Source organism: Jaculus jaculus, chromosome 5 (genome assembly GCF_020740685.1).
Source record: "Jaculus jaculus isolate mJacJac1 chromosome 5, mJacJac1.mat.Y.cur, whole genome shotgun sequence".
NCBI classification, from domain to species: domain Eukaryota; kingdom Metazoa; phylum Chordata; class Mammalia; order Rodentia; family Dipodidae; genus Jaculus; species Jaculus jaculus.
Window position 1 is genome coordinate 173,533,921 of NC_059106.1, and position 12,413 is coordinate 173,546,333.

The 12,413-nt window shown below is 51.6% G+C and overlaps 1 protein-coding gene across 1 annotated transcript in view; it reads right to left on the bottom strand.

Annotated features, from left to right (window-relative positions):
- Plb1 (phospholipase B1) overlaps positions 1 to 12,413 on the bottom strand; it is a 99,060-nt gene that overhangs the window by 1,200 nt on the left and 85,447 nt on the right. Inside the window, exons 49-53 of the mRNA XM_045149225.1 lie at positions 11,867 to 11,961; positions 10,036 to 10,114; positions 8,793 to 8,897; positions 8,040 to 8,135; positions 1,070 to 1,144 (exon numbers count right to left, since the gene is read on the bottom strand). Coding sequence (XP_045005160.1) covers positions 1,070 to 1,144; positions 8,040 to 8,135; positions 8,793 to 8,897; positions 10,036 to 10,114; positions 11,867 to 11,961 — 450 coding nt within the window. The remainder of the gene's footprint in view (positions 1 to 1,069; positions 1,145 to 8,039; positions 8,136 to 8,792; positions 8,898 to 10,035; positions 10,115 to 11,866; positions 11,962 to 12,413) is intronic.

Sequence of the window (12,413 nt, forward strand, 5' to 3'; positions counted from 1 at the left end):
TTTCCCTCTTAAACTTGATCTTGAAAGACTGGGGACTGAGAGGTGACCGTTGGGATAGAGTCTTTGGGAGCTGGCACAGCTTCCATCTCTGGGTCCTTCAGCTCTCCACTGGACAGCTCTTCTCAGCATCCCATTCCAGGGATGCCCAAGGGTCAAAGAAGACCGAGGCGGAAGGACCACAGAGCAGGAAGGGCTGGGAGGGGTGTCACCTGGATCTTCCTCCCAGGGTCCTCTCATTTTCCCTTGTCCACTCTACACTGACTGACTGCTGGGCAAAGCCCCAAGCCAGGAGCTGTGACAAGCACCTATAGGATACCTCTCAATGCCCAGTAGGGAGATGCACAGAGACAATCATGCCATGAAGGAAAATGGGTATAAATAAAAAAAGAGAGACAGTAAAAAAGGTGTGTCTAAGTGCAGGGACAGCCAAGCTACTAGACAGAACTATAGCCCTGGGAGGGGACCTTCTGAAGGTGGAAGGACATGGATGTTTTCACAGGCAGATAGGGGTGGCTCATCTAGGTCATGGATCCACTTGTCAGGAGTGTGCTGTATGCCATAGGGAGAGGTAGGTCTCCCTTCTGGTCCGTTGGGATTGCACAAGGATTCTTAACAGCCTTGATAAGATTAGAGTTTCTTTCCAGGAAGGCTATTCTGTGTCTAGCAGCAGGCGGAGGAGGATGGAAAAGCAGAAGGGGAGGGCTGAAGGGAAAGATGGCTGGGGATCTGATGGTTGGTGGGCCAGGTAGGGGTTCAGATGAGGAAAAGGAACTTCAGCTCCCGAAGCAGACATACTGTGTCTTCATCATCACCTCCAAACCACCAGACCCTGACTGTCGTGCCTGTCAGGGGAGGGCTCCTGGAGGCGGGAGGAAGCCGGGATGCCAGACCCTCCCGCAGTGAGTGGCTGGTTCGAGGTATCTGGCCAGCACTTGCCAGCCTCCCCACCTGCTCCGTGTAGTAAGGAGAGGGGAGAGTGACAATGCACAGTGAGTGACTGTGTGTTTAAGTCCCGCCCCACTTCAGGCACCCACCCCGCTAGGCAGGCAAGAATTTTGTGTGTACTCACGGCTGAGGGACACTTGAGTTTGGTTCGGCTGTAGGTGAAGTTATTGGAGGTTGTCTTCTGGCCCACTGGTTCTAGCTGGAGAGAGAAGAAAAGACATGTTGATCACCTCAAGAGCCAACAGCAGCTTTCTGAGACCACTTTGGAAGGGTGAACCCTGGCCAGGGCTGGACCTGACTTCTAACCCACAGGGTGACCAGTCTGGCTGCAGGGTAAAACCCTGAGCTGATGTCCCAGGGTTTACCCTGGTCACCAAGGTCCCAGGAGAGAATGGCCAGTCCAGAGTCTTAAAGCTAGTCTTCCCGAAGGCTGGGACCAGCACGCGCATCACCTGGCTTCATGGGGGGGTAGCTGTGATGGGCAGATCCCATCTTTTCAATTTTATACAATGGTGATCATATTTACTAGCTTGTGCAAGTTCTTGGGGCTAGTCAATTTCAGGAAAACTTTGAAAACATATTGGTTGCCATGACATCCTTACCATTGACTTGTCAACCTTAAGAAGTGGGAATGGGGCTGGAGAGATGGCTTAATGGTTAAGCGCTTGCCTGTGAAGCCTAAGGACCCCGGTTCAAGACTCAATTCCCCAGGTTCCACGTTAGCCAGATGCACAAGGGGGCGCACGCGTCTGGAGTTCGCTTGCAGTGGCTGGAGGTCCTGGTGCACCCATTCTCTCTCTCTCCCTCTATCTGTCTTTCGCTCTGTGTCTGTCACTCTCAAATAAATAAATAAATAATGGACAAAAAAAATTAAAAAAAAAAAAGAAGTGGGAATGCTCTCACTTGAGCTGCTTTCTGGGGTGGTCACATAGATGAGATTATTTATTGGAGATGTCTGAGGAGTATGGGACCCTGTGATCATCAGCAGGACTCAGCTGCACCCCCTCCGTCCCAGTGTCTCTAGCTGGTAGCCTGTCCCCAACATGTGGCCAGCAAGACAAAGAGCAGACCTGGCCCTTTCACTGGATCTGACTCTGTCCTGAATATCTGTCCTCCACCCACTGTACGATGTGCTCCTAGCCCTGGTCACCAGAGCCTGCCTGAGCAGGAAGCACAGTGCACTGGTGACCATACCTGACCTGTGCTCTGTCTGCTCCCCTAATGCCTTTTGCACCTATGCCTAGGAACACAATGAGAGGAGGAAGGTGGCTCTGGTCCTGGGAAGCATGACCGCACTGAGCTGGGTCCTCTGGGCTCAGCTGACAATAGTGTGTGCAGTGCCAGGCAGGCCACTTAACCTTCCCTAAGGTTGGGGGCTGGCATTGAATGCTGTGCTGAAACCTCTACACACAGTTGCTCTGAGCAGTGAGTGAGGCGCTCACACGGAAGCATGTGTGAGCTGGTGAGGGTTGTAGATGACATCACAGTGAGGCAATACAATGGTGCCCTCATGTAACAGAACGGCCAGGGACAGGATGGAGGTGGAAGGGCGCGCCTGCTGATGCCCAGGGCTGTTCCAGGAACTTGCTGGTATGGAGGAAGGCTGTGACCACATAGGTGGGATGAGCGCCTCAAGTTCCTCTTCTGGCTTCTTCCTTGCCACCAGTGTGCGTTCAGTGCTGTTTCCCCTCCCGCCCCGCATGCCCTCAGCTCTGCCCTCCAACACCCCCAGCATGGGCTCTGGTCACAGCCTGCCTTCCTCAGGCTCTCAGGCCTCAGCCGCCTGCTCCAGGCAGTCAGTCTGTGGCTGTGACACTTGGCAAGAGTTCTGAACAACAAGGTCACCGCTGACCTTCAGGGGGCCAGAGCCCGGGCGCTTTGTGTCCCCATCTCACCTGGCCTTCTCAGCAGTCACCGTCAATGCTGGCTGTGCCCTCCTACAACACGTCTCTTGGATCTCTGGCCACTGTACTCCCGGGTTCCCCTCCATTTGCCCCTCTCCTCTAGCAGGCTCCAAAATTGGGGTTTAGTAGTTGGCCTGTCCTTTCTCTAGGTGCTCTCAGCTCATCTTACAATCTTGTTTTTTGGTTTTTCGAAGACCGTACCAATGCTCATAATCCTACGATTTCCTTGTTGTGGCGAAATCTTCATCCAGGCTCCCGTGTTTAGCAGCTCGCCCGTTGCCTCTGTGTGCTTGTCTAGAAGATCGTCTCCCTGGAGCACTGTGGCCCAGACCCTTGCCTACTTGCCTAGTTGCCAACCTCTCGACGTCCGCCCATGTGTCAGCCGCCAGGCTGCTCCTCCCCGCTACTGCCTCCCCCACGTCCCTGCTTGTAAAGCGGGCTTCACCTTGTTGACTACTCACATAGCATCTGTCTCTCCCCTGCTCGCCTCCACACTCCACGACAGTGGGGGATGCTCTTTCCCCTTTGCCCTAAATCCCTGGTGCCCACATATGGTACCACATAGCAGTACCGGGCAAATAACCGTTGAATGACTTCAAGTCACCAGGACACGAATGGAGAAGTTTTAGAGGCCTGGAACAGCCACAGGAAACGGAGTTGTTTTGCCTCAAACCAGCCATTCCTAAACCAGATTGGTACTATGGGAACCGATGATGTAGCAAATCAAAAGACTAGATCCTTTAAATGCAACTGGTGGCCACTGGCCTGTCCTTGGAGATTCAGAGGAGGCCCCCGAAGGAGCTGGCCTCTCTGCTGAGTGCCAAGAGCGGGCAAGGAGGTCAGAAGGGCAATCCAAGATAACTGATGAGTAAGTGTCAGCACAGTGGGGACCTACCCCGTGGTGAGGGACTTACGAGACCTCAGGACAGGCAGAGGCTGAGGGCTTGGCGGCCATGGAAGTGAATTGGGGTCAAGTCCCCAAAGGCTGTGCAAAAGGGGCCCTGGCCTGTCTTTCTCCACAGGAAGGTGGGCCTTGGAAGTGTGTTGGCCGGGATGACTCGCTCAGATGTTCTTTCAGACAGATGATGCAGTTGCTCTGTAGAAAACAGATCTAAGGCAGTGGTTCATAAACTCTGTCCATTAAAATCAACTGGGGAGTTTTTAAATGCTACATCTGAGATCCACCCCAGACCAATTAAGCCAGAATCTCTGGGGATGAGCTGAGCCAGGCACCGATTTTTTCTTTTTTTTTTTAGTACTCTATTTTTGGAAACAAGTGCAAATAATCACAAACAAGTAGCTGATCAGCTCTGGTCAAGTGAGCACACCAGCTGGATAATCATGAACCTGAACATGATCAGGACTCAGGAAAACATCCCGTTCCCCACACACTCCTAATACCGTTCATTCCCACCAAGAGAGACCATCCTGCTAACACCTTCTAGTAAACTGCTTACATTTGAAATATGCGTCTGTTTGCATGTGGTTGAAATATGCTTATTCTCATTGCAGAGGGCACTCTCCTGTTTGAATGTACCCGTTTGTTTATTCATTCTCTCGTCGGTCTCCATTTGAGGTCCTGGGAATTTCTAGTTTGGGGTTATGATGAGTAGAGCAGTTATGAAAATTCTAGTGGGCATGTGCATACTTTTCTCTCAGGAGCGGAATTATTAGAAAGACCATTATTAGATGTGTCAGTTTCCCACAGCAGCTGGACACACATGCGTGCACACATGTGAAGCCCAGAGGCTGGTCAGTCAGATGCCTGCCTTTCTAGACGGCGCTCCACCCATCTTCCCGAGGCAAGGTCTCCTGATTGAACAGAGCTCACTGACTCAGTCTAACGAGCTAGCTTGCCCTAGAGATTGCACGTTCCTGTGCCTGAGCACTAGGATTCTGGAAGGACCACCGCGCCTGCTTGGCAACACTTGCTTTTTAGAGTCTCTAGGTGGTTCTCCTGTGTAGTCAGAGCTGAGGGTTGCTGTGCTGGAGGCTGCAAGTCTGGAGGCACGGATGCTTGTTTGGGGGACGTGCAATAGCGTGAGAGTAGGTTTGAGAGAGGGGGAGCATGTGACAGTGGAGGGACAGACAGACAGACAGACAGCAGCAGCAGCAGCTCTTTACAGGGAGACAAAGGGCGAGGTAAATGTTTCCAGAGGCTGCTGCCATGTCTGGCTTGGCACTTGGCCTCTGAGAGGTCTCCAGAGGAAGAGGTGTGAGCTATCAGGAGAGGAGAGACAAAGAGATGCAGTGGTTTTGAGAGTGTTTTGTTGTCCCCATAGGGTGCCCTGGGAGTGTCAGCCAAAGCCTGCAGACGGTATGTCACAGGACTGCAATTACGAGACGTGAATTCACTGGCTGCATATGTGCTTATCAGGTTGGGAGCATCAGGGAGGGAGGTGGGTGGTGTGGTCAGGACATTAGAGGAAAACTTGGACTCTTTGCTTCTGTTGTACCACTCTCCAGTCACACAGGAAAAGGCTACTGGACTCTGCCACACTGAGTATCAGTATGACCTTCAAGCCCCAATAGGCTCTTAGGGTGTCCTGGTTTTAAGCAGGCTTGGATACCTGTAAGGAAGTTAGGAACACAAGGTCAAAGGCATGGCTTTTCTGGTTCTTCCTGGAATGCATGGATTCCTGTAACCAGCTGTGTGAGGCTGGGCAAACTGTTGTATGTCTGTATTTTAGTTACAGAATGTTCTTGCAAGATGACCTCTTGGATCCATTCCGGTTTTAACAGCCTGTTATTCATTTGATGTGACCCTAGGGGTGAGATTCCAGTAAGAAGAAGATTGGAAAAGTTGGCATGGTGCTCTAGCTGTGCGTCTGAGATGGTTTGGGATGCAAACATTGACTCTGTAATTATTCCCCCAAATTATACAGTGTAGGAGAAAGAACTCTGGCATGATGGTAGTTTTGTTTTGCTTTGTTTTTGTTATTTCTAAATTTGGGGTATGGCTGGGGGACGATAGTCTTGTTACTGGTATGTATCTTTTATTTTTGTATCTAACCCCCTTCTACCTGATTCTGTGAAATACAACTGTCTCACCTGGGTGAATGGGAAGATTATGAGCTGCTTTTGAAGAGAAGGAAAGAGCTTCACCAAACTGTTCATTCACAAGGAAGACCCACAGACTCTGCCACATGTGAGCATCAACATGACCATTGAGCTGCAGAAGGCTCCTGGAGGGTCCCAGCCTTTGAGCAGGCTTGGATACCACCCAGGTAGAAAGGCCCTACTCTTATGGAAGAGCTAAGAAGGAAAGGCCAAGGGCTTTCCTGATTCTTCTTAGAATATGTGGAATCCTATGATCTTTGGGGAGGTATAAGACAGGCTCAGCTGCTAAGGCACTTGCCAGCAAAGTCAAAGAACCCAGGTTCGATTCCCCAGTAGCCATGTAAAGCCAGATGCACAAGGTGGCACATGCATCTAGAGTTTGTTTGCAGTGGCTAAAGGCTCTGGCATGCCCATTATCTCTCTATCTGCTTTTCCCTCCCTCTCTTTCTCCTCTCAAATAAATATTCTTGACCTAGGTTCGATTCCCCAGGACCCACATAAGCTACTTGCGCAAGGTGGCGCATCTGTCTGGAGTTTGTTTGCAGCAGCTGGAGGCCCTGGAATGCCCATTCTCTCTCTCTATCTCTCTCTGCCTCTTTCTCTCACAAATAAAATAAACAAATAAAGGAAAGAAATTTAAAAGTTCAAGGCCTTCTTGTACTGCGTGAGGTCGAGGCTAGCTGGGGCAACTTAGTGAGCACTGTATCAAAATGAAAAATAAAAAGAAGACTCAACGTAGAACACTTAACTAGCATGTATGATGCCCTAGGTACAAGACCCAGTTTGAAAAAGAGCACAGGTCACACATGCCTGTAATCCCAGCACTTTGGAGGCAGAGGGAGAACTGAGAGTATGAGACCAGCTTGGGTTATATGAGATCTCATCTCAAAAAAAAAAAAAAAAAAAAAAAATCAAGAAAAATAGGGGTTGGATGGGTAAAAGAAAACGGAAAGATATCTAGATAGTAATTCTTGGGCTGTGGAAGTATGGTGGAAAAATTTAGAACCGGGAAGATAGATGATGTCAACAGTAGGAAAACCCAGAGGCAACGTGAGTGGTGGGAAGCGGAGCCTGCGGTTAAACAGGCTTACACGCTGCCCTGGAAACAGGCGGTGGCTGGAGAGGAGAAGGCGATGCAGCTAAGGAGAAAGTCAGCATGGTGAGTCAACTGAAGACACGGCCGTGCCGGCTGTGGGAATATTTGCACAGTGGGGTGAAACTGCAATAAAGTGAGCAGGGGTGTGCATTACTCAGTCGTCATGGGAAACGTGGTCAGACAGGTATTTGGTTACACATGGAGCCTAGATCAAAGAAAGCCAGTGGATTGGGAAGGTGTGTCATTTGCTCTAAGAGGACTCAGGTATGGGGCACAACAAATACAGTTTATCAGTCAGTAGTGAGCGGCTAGACGCAGAGGTGAGGCACAAAGCTGGCTGGCACAAAGCTGGCTGTCCCTGTGGGCCCAGGACTGTCTGCCCATTCCATAAGTTCCTCTCTTCCTCTACTAGAAAGACTGGAATAAGTCTCTGCTTGAGAGAACAGGCTGTGTGGTGTGACATTGGGAGTTTCCCTCAATCACTCCACATCTTCATTCTCAGATAGGGTCTCTCGATGAGCCCAGACCTCACCAACTGGGCTAAAGAAGCTGCCAGTGAGCCCCAGGCATCCCCCTGCCTCCACTTCCCCAGGACTGGGATTACAAGTGTGCACCTCCACGCCCAGCTTTCCGCACAGGCCCTGGGGATCTGAACCCAGGTCCTTGTGGTTGCATGGCTAGCACTTTACCAGCTGCCCCACCTCCTCCGCCTCGCCCTTTTGCTGTTGATAGAAATGCTAGTTGGGGAGATGTTCAGACTGCAGTGCTGACATGTGTTGCAATTAATTCTCGTGCTTGCTGCTGCATATCATTTTTCACTGTTTCATAGATGTTGAAACAGATGGCCAGAGAGATCACATGACCCAGGTCACCCAGCTGGCACTCTCCCTCTATCCAATTGCGACGTTATCTCGTTACGGAGAAAGTGTGCGTACACTGGGACGGATAAGGTAAGTGTGGAGGAGAAAGGAGCTCTACCAGGTCTGTCACTGTGGGATAGGGTCAAGATCCTTGGATTGTTCCCTGTCACTCACCATGTTGTTCCAGAGGGCGATGGCCATCTCAGCTTGCCCACGTTCTGAGAAGTGAGAACAGTCCTCAGAGAAGAAGGTGAGGTCTGTGACCCCTCGCTGTTAGAGAGGCCAGGAGATTACCACTCAGACGTGCTGCCTGCCCCAATGCCTCCCTCCCTGCAGGTGACCCAGCATTTCTCCTCTCATCCTTACAACTCTGCCTCCAGTTGGCTCAGATACTAACGGAAAATCTCCTAGATTTTGGACTTTGGCTTTAAAAAGACATGAATTATAGATGCTCATAGTATGGTTTAGTCCTTTTTCTTCAGCAGTTCTCCATTAAAATGCAAAAAACAATGATAATTTAGGAAGATTTCCCAACACAGCAAATGCTGAGTGGCTGGGAGGAGGCTTGGTTACTATTGACTTTATCTATTTCTTTCCAAGTACTAATCAAATTTAAAAAGTAGAAGAAGCCACCTTTGGGAATTCTCTTGAAGAGAGATAGCAAAAATAAGTAAGGCAGGCTGGAGAGATGGCTTAGCAAGTCTGCAAAGATGCTTGTCTGCAAAGTCAGAGGACCCAGGTTCAATTCCATAGGACCCACATAAGCCAGATGCACAAGGTGGCACATGTGTCTGGAGTTTGTTTGCAGTGGCTAGAGGCCCTGGCACACCCACCCTCTCTCTTTCTCTCTCCCTCAAATAAATAAAAAAAAATTTAAAACAAGTAAGGCCTCTACATAGGAGTGTCCCAGAAACCCATGCCGCTTACCTCGTCCAGTGGGGCAAGAGTGTTGTGGAAGAAAGGCTGCACCACCATCGCAAAGTCATCCCGTTGCATGTACTGGTGCCAGTGGGAAGAGCTGGAGATGCCACTCTGGACATGGAAAAGACTGCTCAACCTTGCTGGCAAGGCTGGACAGCCAGGATCTGCTTGTGCTGCTGTGGGTTGTTTGTGACAGGAGTTGGAACCCCCTCCCCACCAATAAAAGTGACTCAAAGTGACCACACAGATGACCCGTGTATTCACCCATCCGGTCCCTCCTGCTGAGCACCTATACTCCAGGCCCTGTGCTGTCAGCGCCAGTGCCCGGGTCGCTGGTAGAGAAGCTTCCTGTTTGCAAGTCTCCAGGGATACCAGCCTGAGGCCTCGGTGAGGCTGAGGCCAAAGCCATTGGTCACCTGGGCCACAGACGTGGCTGCCCCCACTGCGTGAGGCCAGTGAGACTCAGCTCGGATGGGGAGTATCTAAACACGAACTCCCCCAAACTCCTGTGAACTTTGAGGAGTGAGAGTCCATGGATGTTGGACTTCAGACCCAAACATGGAATGTCAAAGGATTAGGCCAGGGTCACTCATGGTCCATCTGGACCAAGTAGGCAAGAGAGGAAAGCACGAGAAGCAGCTCTAGAATCTATGGCGTGTGGAGAGCCCTTGTTCTGGCATCTGAGGTGGGGTGGGGGCCTCTCTGGGGAGGAAAACCACAGGCCTTGTGAAGGAAGAGGGATCAGTTTGCACAAGGCTCAGAGTGGGCATGTCCAGGACAACAGATGCTCACATGGGTATGAGCCAAAGTGTTAGGGGACAGACAGGAGGGGCTGAGGAGAAGGTGAGAGGAAGTGGTGGGAGAAGTAAGTAGGGTGGGGCTAACTTGTTCCCAAGGAGGGCAAGAGGAAGGAAGTGGAGGGGGGATGGCCAGATGCAATGTCTTCCCATTCTACAGAGCTATGACCCGTGACACGGGTTCTGAGTTATGGAGCAGTACACCTCCCTACCCGGGGCTACTGTGCAGGCCAGATGATGCTGAGGGCTGACCCAGGGATCTCTCCCTGCACCACCTTCCCTGGCCTCGGTGTCCAGTTCTCCTAGATAAACGCTCCCAGGGCTGGGATCTGACTTGTAAGGAGTTGCTTGCTCTTGGTCAACCCCTGGTGAACACATAAGTTCTGGGTTCTTGCTTGGGGCTACAGGGGAGCTTCCAGTAGGGGCAGGAAGCGCACGGTGGCAAGACTCACCTGGAGGTTCCAGTTCATTTTCTTCAGATCTTGCATGGCCAGGGAGTTTTCAGCATGTTTAAGGCAGCTGCAGTTGCTCCTGTGAGGGAAGGAATCACACGTGGAGGCACTTGGGAGCAAGCCTGGCGCTGAGCTCCTCACCCAAAGGCAGGTGCCTCCTCACACGGGAGACGACATATATGCATCCCCACACAGATTATTCCCACATCACAGAACTCTCGCTTGGGGGCATGAGGTCCAGAAGATATGCTATGGTTTGGTTCTTAAATCTCTCCCCACTTGTCAAGCACTGAAAGCTTGGTCCTCAGTGCATGGCAGTATTGTAAGGTAGAGCCTTTCGGAGGAGGTAGGGCCTACCAGGAGAGGTCGGTCATGGGGTGTGTCCTCAAAAGGTCTGGTGGGACCCTACCCCTTGCTCTCTCCATCCATGGTGCTTCCTGGTTGCCATGAAGTGAACAGCTTGTTCCACCATGTATTCTCCTCATGGACTGCCTTACCACAGACCCGAGATCATGGACTGAAGACTCTGAAACCACGAGCCCAAACAATCCTTCAACCTGGGACAACTTTTCTAGGCTGGTGACGTCTTGAGTTTTGCAAAAAACGGGGAAGGGGTAGACTTTGGGGAACACTGCCATGACACCTCTGTCTTTAGCTATGGAGCCCTCATGGTCCCGACGCCTCTCAGCTCTACCTCTAGTGCCCAAGGGACCACCTTGGGCCTGGTGTGGGAAGGCTGTTTAGGAGGCCTGAGACCCCTCTGACAAGGTAGAAACACCAGCAGGGATGGAGGAATCGTTGGGACTCCTTCTCCTGTCTGTCGCCACTCTACCTGGGGTCTGGTTCCTGCACTCAGGTGATCCTGGTGGTAGTTAACACTGTCAACAGGGGCAAGAGTCATGCAGGAGATAAACTTGTGAGCACGGCTGTGAGGGAGTTTCTACATTGGGTTCCCCAAGTGGGAAGACCCCCTCTGAATACGGCAGCATGGTTCTATGGCCCAGAGCCCCAAACTGAACAAAAAGGAGAAAGCGAGTTGAGCCGTGGAGCTCGTCTTTCTGCTTCCTGATGGTGGATGCCTGGTCTTCCCAGGCATGTGGGGCAGTATCACCACGGATTTTAAACCAAAATGAAAACCCTTACGTTGCATCTTGTAATCAGGTCACACCAACATGAAAACTGATGCAGCCACCTTCCCAGCAAATCCACTCGCCCTCAGGTAGGACCCCTCAGTCACCTGTAGAATCTCCTTCCCCACCGCCAGTCACGCAAACTCTTCAAGCTCCCCTGGCCTCAGAAGGTGGCAAATCCTTGTCAAAGGGCCACAGGAGTCCTGACCGTGCCCCTCAGCGCCTCGCCTCCAGCCTCTCTTTTAAGGGTAGAGTCAAAGCTAGTGTTTCCCAAGAGCAGGCCCCAGCTGCACACGTGCCTTTCTATCTGACGTCATAACTACCTTGAAGTAGGAGTCATCCTTCTTCTGTGGGCTAGTGGTCACAAAGAAGTCCAGAGAGTTATGGGGTTTGTCCGGGGACAACAGCATCATGGCGGCACAGCCAGGATTTGAGAGAAGCTGGAGCTGTGCTAGAAGCTCCTCTTCCTCTGCTGCCTCGTAGCAGGGAGTGACTTGCCAAGGGTGAACCTTGGGATCACTTGGTATGTGTGTCACATTTCACAGAAAAGCAAACTGTGGTCCAGGGAAATGGAGTCAGCATTCAGTCATCGAGGCACGTCTAAATGGCTTTCGAAGCCCCGGCTCATGTCTGTCCTCCGGGCAGGCCTGCCTGCGATGTTCTACGACAGTGACCCCCGTTAGCCCGGCCTCCACACTTACTGAACTGCCAGTGGCATAGCACATTTCCCGCCTTGGCCCTGGTGCAGGCCAGCCAGCTCCATGACTTCCACCACGTTGACAAAAGTTCTGGGAAGCTGCAGGAAGCAGAGGGTGCACTTTGTGAGTCCCACATAGCTGGGGAGAGAGGGCCCCGCTTACTGTGGCTGGAGTCTGGAGGATGGTTTTCAGTCCCACCTCGCCTTCCACAGGAGACTGGAGGCCAGACAGGGGATGCGACTTGTGTGGTCTCACTCAATTTCTAGTGCCTCACAACATCGAGTGGGAAACCAAGACGCAAAGAAGTCCACTCCTACTAACACCACGGTGCATGTCCCCAAACCCAGATTGGTTGGTTCCAGGGGAAGCACTTTGCTATGTATGACACAATCCCGTTTTATCTGGGCCAGTTAGAGGTTCCTCTGTAGAGGAGCTGGGAGCTGCTACCGTCCTGTGCTGTCCAGGTGCTGCTCATAAGGGTCTCCACTGGGTGTGTATCTCACTGAACCCGTGCGTCTAGGGAGGGAGCCCCTCCCCCAGGGCACGCAGT